The sequence below is a fragment of the Notamacropus eugenii genome, chromosome 3 (genome assembly GCF_028372415.1).
Source record: "Notamacropus eugenii isolate mMacEug1 chromosome 3, mMacEug1.pri_v2, whole genome shotgun sequence".
In the NCBI taxonomy this organism is placed as follows: Eukaryota; Metazoa; Chordata; class Mammalia; order Diprotodontia; family Macropodidae; genus Notamacropus; species Notamacropus eugenii.
The window spans coordinates 104,069,756-104,080,135 of record NC_092874.1 but is presented as its reverse complement, the minus strand read 5'-3'; the positions used below and the strand labels follow the sequence as shown (position 1 = coordinate 104,080,135).

At 35.7% G+C, this 10,380-nt stretch overlaps 1 protein-coding gene across 1 annotated transcript; it reads left to right on the top strand.

Moving 5' to 3' along the window:
• The first annotated feature begins 558 nt into the window (after nucleotides 1–558).
• LOC140531199 (olfactory receptor 2A1/2A42-like) lies at nucleotides 559–1,506 on the top strand. Its single transcript, XM_072650267.1, has one exon. The coding sequence runs from the start codon at nucleotides 574–576 to the stop codon at nucleotides 1,504–1,506; it is 933 nt and encodes a 310-aa protein (XP_072506368.1). The 5' UTR covers nucleotides 559–573.
• Nucleotides 1,507–10,380: the final 8,874 nt, after the last annotated feature.

Genomic DNA, 10,380 nt, shown 5'->3' with positions numbered 1-10,380 from the left:
TTTTGTTTTTTGACCAGGAGTTAGAGACAGATCTACTCAGATTTAGTGGGTGGTATTAATAACGAATCCTCACTTCTTTCTGCCTCTGAGCCAGACCAGTGGTTCTAAAAGGCTTGATATAATTCACCACCTCAATGAAAATCTGAGGAAAACCACAATTGGAATAATTTCCTTTCTTAAGGTGATATGACACTCTGTCTTCTCACAGGAGATATGACCTCTTCTTATACTATAACATTTTACATAGTAAAATCGATATCCTTATGTAGCTGCACACATAAGTAGTTTCCTGTATTACCAGACCACTTTTAAAGTTTGACTTTGGGAAGGGCAACAATTATACAGCAGATCAAAATAGTCTATAAATTTGTTTATAGGAAAGCAAGTTAGAGAATTATTAGAAGTGTATATTACTGGTTTTGGCCTTAATTTCTCTACCCTGTTCATCAGGGTCAAAAAGAAAGAAAAATTAACAAAGATAAGCAGATATTTGTTTCATTGGACTGAGTGGAAGTGAATTAAACTATACATTTCAATATCTTTTTCTAATGTTTTTGTTTTCATCATAGAATTATGGAGACCAACCAGACCACAGTGACAGATTTCATTCTGCTGGGATTTCTTGTTAGCCCTAAGATGCACCTGATTCTCTTTGGACTCTTCTTCCTACTCTACACCTTCACTCTGCTGGGAAATGGAGTCATCCTGGGGCTGATTTGTCTCAATTCCCAACTCCACACTCCCATGTACTTCTTTCTCTCACAACTAGCCATTGTTGACATCTCTTATGCCTCCACCACAGTCCCTCAGATTCTGACAAATCTTCTTGACCCAGCTAAGCCCATATCCTTTGCAGGTTGCATAATACAGACCTGCTTCTTTTTGATTTTTGCCCACACTGAATGTCTTTTGCTAGTAATGATGAGCTATGATCGGTATGTGGCAATCTGCCATCCACTCAGATATACTACCATTATGAGTAGGAGAATGTGTACTGCACTGGCTATCACATCCTGGGCAATTGGATCCCTCCTGGCACTGGTCCACGTGCTTCTCCTCCTTAGGCTGCCCTTCTGTGGGCCTCGGGAAATCAACCATTTCTTCTGTGAACTCCTCGCTGTACTAAAACTCTCCTGTGCAGACTTATGGCTCAACAAAATAGTCATCTTTGTTGCCTGTGTGCTTATTGTAGTGGGGCCCCTTTGCTTGATCCTAATCTCCTACACCCATATCCTTAGTGCTATCTTGAGAATACAGTCAGGGGAAGGAAGAAAGAAAGCTTTCTCCACATGCTCCTCCCACCTCTGTGTGGTTGGGCTTTTCTTTGGCAGTGCCATCATCACTTACATGGCCCCTAACTCCAGGAACTCTGGGGAGCAGCAGAAAATTCTCTTCTTGTTTTACAGCTTCTTTAATCCTACCCTAAATCCTTTGATCTATAGCCTGAGAAATGCAGAAGTAAAGGGGGCCCTAAGAAGTTTGCTTAGGAAGGAGATACTAAGTTAAAGAATTGAAGAAATTTTCTTTTTATGGAGGTACAGGAATGGAGCCTTTGGAATTTATAACAAGTTGGGCAGTAAGTTCTATGAGATCAAAACACCTTTTTTTTAATCGAAAATTATTTTGTTTATTTTTTCTACCTATAACTCCTTCTGGAACACTTCCATAGGTTTAAATCTCTTTATTTTTGCCCTCCATTTGTCTTCTTTCTGTGGCATGCCTCCATATTTCCTATGTTCCCATTGAAATATTTTTTCTGTATCGTAGGCCCTCTCCAACCCTGCATGTCAGGGCAGTGCAGTGAAATAACAAATCAAATGCACTAATGTGTTTTATTAAAATCAATATTGATATAATTTGCTCTTTTATTACATTTACTTCTGATTATATCACTTTCTTCCTTATTCTAAGCTCCTTCATGTGTTAGAAGAAATAAAAATTAAAGAAAAATGTAATTCAGCAAGATTAATTGACAATGTGTCAAGACTCATAGTTCCTGCAATGTTCCATATTCATATCCTTATCTATAATAACCAACATCTTCAAAGAATACAGAGAAATTAATTTTTTCATCTCTTCTTTGGGGCTCTCATTCATTCATTCAGGGATTTATTAAGTATTTTCTCTGTAACAAGTACTATGCCTTTAAGCACTGGGGACATGTTCAAAGGCAAAGCAGTTCCCACCATCAAGGAACTGACATTTAACAAAAACCACATGATTATCTCAATAGATGCAGAAAAAGCTTTTGACAAAATACAACATCCATTCATACTAAAAACATTGGAGAACGTAGGAATAAAGGGAACTTTCCATAAAATAATAAGCAGTATCTATCTAAAACCTTCAGCAAGCATTATATGCAATGGAGATAAGCTAGATGCATTCCCAATAAGATCAGGGGTGAAACAAGGTTGTCCATTATCACCACTATTATTCAATATGGTACTAGAAATGTTAGCTGTAGCAATTAGACAAGATAAAGATATTCAAGGAATAAGAATAGCCAAAGAAGAAACTAAGTTATCACTCTTTGCAGATGATATGATGATTTACCTAGAGAATCCCAGAGATTCAAGTAAAAAATTACTTGAATTAATAAACAACTTTGGCAAAGTTGCAGGGTACAAAATAAACCCACACAAATCTTCTGCATTCCTATATATTAGCAACAAAGTCCAACAGCAAGAGATAGAAAGAGAAATCCCATTTAAAGCTAGGGTAGACAGTATAAAATACTTAGGAGTCTACCTGCCAAAACAAACCCAGGAATTATATGAACACAATTACAAGACACTTTTTGCACAAATAAAGTCAGATTTAAGTAAGTGGAAAAACATTAGTTGCTCATGGGTAGGCCGTGCTAATATAATAAAAATGACAATTCTACCCAAATTAATATACTTATTTAGTGCCATACCAATTAAACTATCAGACAATTACTTTCTAGAGATGGATAAAATAATATCAAAATTCATTTGGAAAAACAAAAGGTCCAGAATATCAAAGGGACTAATGAAAAGAAATGCTTGGGAAGGTGGCCTAGGGCTACCAGACCTCAAACTCTACTATAAAGCAGCAATTATCAAAACCACTTGGTATTGGCTAAGAAACAGAGAGGTAGACAAGTGGAATAGACTTGGCACTCAAGATGCAGTAGGCAAGGAATATAGCAACCTTCTGTTTGATAAACCCAAGGACCCCAGCTTCTGGGATAAGAACTCATTGTTTGACAAAAATTGCTGGGAAAACTGGATAACAGTGTAGCGGAAATTAGGCATAGACCCATACCTGACACCGTACACAAGAATAAAGTCCAAATGGGTACATGATTTAGGTATAAAGATTGATACCATGAATAAACTGGAGAAGCAAGGAATAGTGTATTTATCAGATCTATGGAGAAGGGAAGAATTCTTTACTAAAGGAGAGATAGAAAGCATTATGAAATGCAAAATGGATAACTTTGATTACATTAAACTGAGAAGTTTTTGCACAACCAAACCCAATGCAACCAAAATCTGGAGGGATGTAGTAAATTGGGAAAGAATTTTTACAGCTAAGCTCGGGGATAAAGGCCTCATTTCTAGAATATATAGAGAACTGACCCAAATGTATAATCATACAAGTCATTCCCCAATTGATAAATGGTCAAAGGATATGAACAGGCAATTTTCAGAGGAAGAAATTAAAGCTATCTATAATCATATGAAAAAATGCTCTAAATCACTATTGGTTAGAGAGATGCAAATCAAAACAACTCTGAGGTACCACATCACACCTATAAGATTGGCAAACATGACAGAACAAGAAAATGATAAATGCTGGAGAGGATGTGGGAGAGTTGGAACACTAATTCATTGTTGGTGGAGATGTGAGCTCATCCAACCATTCTGGAGAGCAATTTGGAACTATGCCCAAAGGGCTACAAAAATGTGCATACCCTTTGACCCAGCAATATCGCTACTAGGACTATATCCCCAAGAGATCATAAAAATGGGAAAGGGTCCCACATGTACAAAAATATTTATAGCAGCACTCTATGTAGTTGCCAAAAACTGGAAGTCAAGGGGATGTCCATCAATTGGGGAATGGCTGAATAAATTATGGTATATGAATGTAATGGAGTACTATTGTGCCATAAGAAATGATGAACAAGAAGACTTCAGAGAGGCCTGGAAGGACTTATATGACCTGATGCTGAGTGAAAGGAGCAGAACCAGGAGAACTTTATGCACAGCAACGACCACAGTGTGTGAGAGTTTTTTCTGGTAGACTTAGATTTTTGTAATAACACAAGAACTTCTTACAAAAAAAAAAAAATCCCAATGGTGGATCTCAAGGCAAAATGCCTTCCACACTCAGAGAGAGAAATATGGAAGTCACTCACATAATGTAGCAGATCATGTTTGTGTATGTGTATGTGTTTGTGTATCATGTTCTGATTTGTTATACGATTTCTTTCATTTATCTTAGTCTGACTACATAGCATGACTATAGTGAAAATATACTCAATAGGAAAGTATATGTAGAATCTATACAGAATTGTATGCAGTCGTGGGGAGGGAGGGGGGTAGTGGGAGGTAGGTGGGGGGGATAAAATCGCAATTGTATGGCAGTGATTGTTAAACATTAAAAAATAAAAATAAAAAAAAATAAAAAAAAAACGGAACTGACATTTAAAAGAGAAATTAATTCCCTAACCACTCTTCATATTCAATTTATGTTCAGTGTAAATGGAAAGTAATCTTAAAGGGAAGGCATTACAAGATTCGGGATTATCAGGAAAGACCACTTGCAGATGTTGTAAGTTTTTTTTTATTTTAAAAAAGCATAAATTCTATAAGTTATATTCTTCCAGAATAAGCTTTTTTCATCCTTGTTAAAAGTTAGTTGATCAATATGTCCACATTTCTTAGATTTTTTTCAAAGCAGCATTTGGCTACTGTATCCTTGTCTGCCAACCAATCTAGTAATTTTTAAATTATGCAACTGAACTCGATGTTTAGAATCAAGCTAAAAATGCTTTTAAATTTATTCCACTAAATTCTATTTCTTTCACTGTCTTACATTAACTTGGAGTTTTTGTGGAAATAGGAAAGATAATAAACGCTAGTTAAAATTCATACAATGTTTACTATCTAGCAGATTCTGTGCTAAGCACTTTATAATTATCGTATCATAGTTTCTCAGAATAATCATGGGAAGTAGGTGCTATTATTATCCCAATTTTACAGATGAGGAAACTGAGATCAAGATGAGTTTAAAAGATCAGGTGATATAGCTAGTAATTGTCTGGAATTGCATTTGAACTCAAGTGTTCCTGACTCCAGGCCAAGAGCTCTGTCTCTTTGCTTTGCTAAAAAGAATGGTTTTTTTTGAAAACATGTAATAGAGCCAGAAAAAAAGATATTCCGTTTCTGTAATTGTAATACTTGTATTTCTTATAGTTGTTTGCAAATCACAGAAATGTCACCTGTGCCTTTTTCTTTTGTTCAGTTGGTTTTTTATATAATATTCTGCAATATAAATTCCTTCATTCTGATCTCATTCTACTTTTTAGTTACTATGACCATATTTATGCCACTCAAATACATTCATAATTGTTCAAATTTTACAATAAACTTTTTTGTGTTCTGGTACTGTTTCTCATTGAAGTATTCTTCATGTTTATTTTATTAAGAACTCCTTAAATAAATGGGTATAACTATTGGTAGTACGTATTCAGCAATACATCACATCTGCACACAATAACGGGATAGCGCAGGCAGACAGTATAGTGCTATGTTAACGCCCTCAGTGAGTTTGTGTGCGTCACATTAAATGATGTGATTAAATGAATTTTCTCTCACTGAATTTAACATAGTATCTTTTTGTAGTTTGCACTAAATAGAATTTTGTATTATTTGGACATAATCATAACCTAGTTAAAAAGATTTTTTAACCTTCAACTGAAGCATAATAGACTTTGCTCCAAACTCTTCTTTTAAATCCTTGTAAATCATTATGTTTCAAGAGGGCCTCTTATAAGTTGTAGCCGACGGCCTATGTCCCCATGCAGCTCGGTGATGTGGTGAAGAAGAAAGACACGGGAGGCAAGAGAAGACAGGCCAACTCCGTTTGTTGATCTGAGGGTCAGGGTATATATAGACAGAAACCGCAAGTCTTTGTAACATTCTGCTCATCTCCTGTCCCAGTGATTTGGCCAGTCTTATTGTCTTTAAAGACTGTTAGCCTAGAGGGCATCTATTTTACATATCCCTTGTTTTCTGTAGTTCTTTTGTTTGTCTCACAGAGACAGCAACATCTGGGGGGCATGGAGAGCTATTCTGGATGATAATGAGCACAGTCTCAAAGAACAGTTGCCCCGAGGTCTATCCTGAACTTGCCAACAGCACTCCATCCTGGCCCTCAACAATAAGTATCATATTATAGGATTCTATTTCCTAATCTTTTCAACCCAAAGCATTTTGGGTTTAGGAAAGTATTGGTTACTGCCCTTCTAATCTAGACTTTGCAAACTCCTGACCATAATTTGGGTTTGGATGCCTCAACTGTAAGTTTGCCTCTGGTTGGAATTCTAGTAGATTATTGCTGACCACAGGCCATATCAGCTGACTAGGAAGCATTAAAGATTTAGAGGGACAAAACTGCTGGCTATTTGTTGTCTGCCTGGAAAAGCAAACACCCCGACGTACACAGAAGGACCGGCTATCGCAGGTTCTTAGATCTGCTTTTCTAAAATGAAAGGCAACTTTTGAGGGGTCAACAATCACTTTAATCAAGAACATATATCATTCACTTTGTTTGGGGGAAAAAGTGAGTACTCTGAACTTCAGAGAAAATACAGAGAAATCTAAATCAACAGACCGCGCTTCCAATTTGTCTGACAGTTAGTAATGCACACATCACAAATCAACAGACAGATGCAACTGCCTGACCCTACATATGTAGTTACCAGAGAAAGAAGCACCAACAACTGGATTTTCAAAGCCAATGGGGTTGTTTAGTGGCTTCCCAGAGTCTCTTCTGGCACACAAAGCTTCTTCCAAAATGTAAGTCCCAAAGTAAAACCACAGGTCAGAGTCTTTATACACTTTTCTGAGCCAGAGAGCATCACAATCCTTGAGAACCAGTGCCTCATTAACAAAAGGTATGGGCCTTTATACAAATGTTTGTAGGCCCATTAATGGGTGAGGAAGATCTTTTTTAGTCACATCATTCAATCAGAGGCACTTGATTATACTAAAACACAAACAGCAAAAGATCGTACTTTGCCTGCCCTCACAGTGCCTTGCCCTCTGGAAAATAAATCAGGCTGTGAACATTCTTTGCCTTTGTCCAGTAATCTTACATTCAGGTCATCGCCTTGTCAGCATAGGATTTGTGACCCAGCCCATGTTGCTGCTTCCTAGTTTATTTACCTTATAGGCAATTTGTTATATTCTGTTGATGGATATTACAGTCTCACATTATTAATGTTTTGTTGTATGTAAACTTAATTTAATTAATTTATATTATATATTTATATTCATATATTTAGTTCAGTTAACTTGTTTTCTTTTTAAAATTAATTTCTATGACTTTTAAATTTTTGGATACATTTTCATTGTAGGTACTTAAGTAATGTTTATCGAATTTAGTTGAGTTGGCAAAAGGGTCTTTTAAGTATGAACTTGCTCCCATAGTTATTTCCTTCCAACTTTCTAATTAAAATTGAACCTTGTCCATTATTGCATCAGTTTTTGACTTTTAAGTGCAAATGTCTTTCTAACAAAGGGTATTTACTGAAGATCTTGCATTTTTTTTGTAAAATTTTTCCAACAATTGAAGAATTAAATTCATTTTCATTTAGTCAATAAGACTTGTTATAAAGGATTTTAGTTACTTATCTGAAATTGATTGCTTCTTCCTTCCTTGGAACTTTGCTTTTCATGTTTCTATTATCTTTTGATATTCTTAGATTGTACACCTTCTCTCTACCCTTTTTAATTTGGAGTGTTTCTTTCTTTGTTGTTTCAGGTAATATTTATGACCTATGTCTTTATGTGACTTCTGCGTTATCTCCTATCTTGTTCTGAACATCCCCTGTATGATCTGTTGTCATTCTGATGCCAAAGTTTTAAAAAAATCCTTATTGATATACTTGAATTTTACATTAGCTTTAATGCCCTGTGTATCTTTCCTTCCCATTCCAGACTAATATCTCTTAAAGCAAAGGATAAAGTAGGTGTCCAAGAAAAAATACTGATACTTATGTGGTACTTTGTGATTTAGTACCAAATGTGGCAGCAATAATAGTATTTAATTTATCATTGATTTAATATTGAAATCATTTCTGGCTGAGCAAGAGGGAAAGTCCAAACTGCCATAATTCCCTCATGCTTTTTGACATTAACTTTTACCCCAATTTTAAGTGACATTTACAGGAATCTTGAACGAGGAAAATAGTTTTCTCTTTTTTGCTTTAATTAGTACTTTATTTTTCCCCAATTAAATATCAAGAAAAATTTTTACTATAAATATTTACAAGATTTTGAGTTCCAGTTTTTTCTCCCTCCTTCCTTCCCTCACCTTCCCTCTTCTGAAAATGGTAGACAGTTTCATGTAGTCTTTCCATCTACTATCATTTCTTTCATATATTTCCATATTCATCATACTTGTGGAAGAAGAAAGAGATGAAGAGGAAAAAGGTACAACACAGAATAAAGTGAAAAAATATTCTTTCATCGACATTCAGAGTTCATTAGTTGTTTATCTGGATGTGGAAAGCATTTTCCCTCATGAGTCCTTTGTACTTGTCTTGGATCATTGCATTTCTGAGGAGAGCCTGGTTATTCCTAGTTGATCATCCCACAATGTTGTTGATCCTGTGTATGATGTTTTCCTGGTTCTACTCATTTCACTTTACATCAATTTGTGCAAGTCTTTCTAGGTTTTTCTATAGTCTGCCTATTCATCTTGTTTTATTACACAACAGTATTTTATCACCTTCATTTACCACAGTTTGTTCAGCCATTCCCCAACTGATGGACATCCCCTCAATTATTGATATTTTTGCCACCACAAATAGAGCTGCTATAAATATTTTTGCACATGTAGTTCCTTTCCCATTTTCAATGATCTCTTTGGAATATAGACCTAGTAGTGGTATTGCTGGATCAAAAATATGCATAGTTTGGTTGCCTTTTGGGTATAGTTCCAAATTGTTCTCCAGAATGGCTGGATCAGTTCATAACTCCACCAACAGACTATTAGTGGGCCAATTTTCCCACCTCCTATTCAATATTTATCATTGTCCTTTTTTGTCATATTAACCAATCTGATTGATGTGAAGTGGTATGTCAGAGTTGTTTTAATTTGCATTTCTCTAATCAAAAGTGATTTAGAGCACATCTTCATTTAACCACAGATATATTTGCTTACTTCAACTGAACACTACCTGTTCATATCCTTTGACCTTTTATCAGTTGGGGAATGGCTTGTATTCTCATAAATTTGACTCAATTCTCTATACATTTCAGGAATAAAGCCTATTAAAGATACTGTCCCTAAAAGCTGTTTCCCAGCTCTATGATTTCCTTCTGATCTTGGTTGAATTGGTTTTGCTTGTCCAAAAGCTTTTCAGTTTAACGTGATCAAAGTTATCTATTGTACATTTTGTAATACTCTATTTGACAATACATCTGACTATTCTTTGCTCTTCTAAGCTGATTGCTTCATTGGTACCTTTTAACAAGAAGCAGTTTCCTTCCTTATATCTTTCAATTAGGCCAAGTGATTCTTGGTTGTGGTCCTAGCAACTTTGCCTTGCACAATATCATGTTCCATGACCTCCAGTCCTTTGATGTTGCAACTGCAAAGTCCTGTGTGATTCTGCTTATGACTCCCTGATATTTGAATTGTTTCATTCCGACCACTTCTAATACTTTTTCCTTGACCTGATAGTTCTGAAATTTAGCTGTAATGTTCATTGGGGTTTTATTTTTGTATCTCTTTTCTGAGGAGATCAGTGGATTCTTTCAATGTCTGCTTTGCCCACTGGCTCTAGGACATCAGGGCAGTTTTCATCAATAATTTCTTTTTTTAATTTAAAAAAATTATGTTTATTTGTAATTCATTATTTTTTTGTTTTCAACATTCACTTCCACAAGACTTTGACTTCCAAGTTTTCTCCCTATCTCTCCTCTCCACCCACCCCAAGACAACATTCATTGTGATTACCCCTTCCCCTAATTTATCCTCTCTTCTATCACACCCCTCCCTTCTCTCATCCCCTTCCTCTCTATTTTCTGATAGGGCAAGAAAGATTTCTATACCCCATTGCCTGTATGTCATTTCCCAATTGCATGCAAAAACAATTTTAATACTCATTTTTAA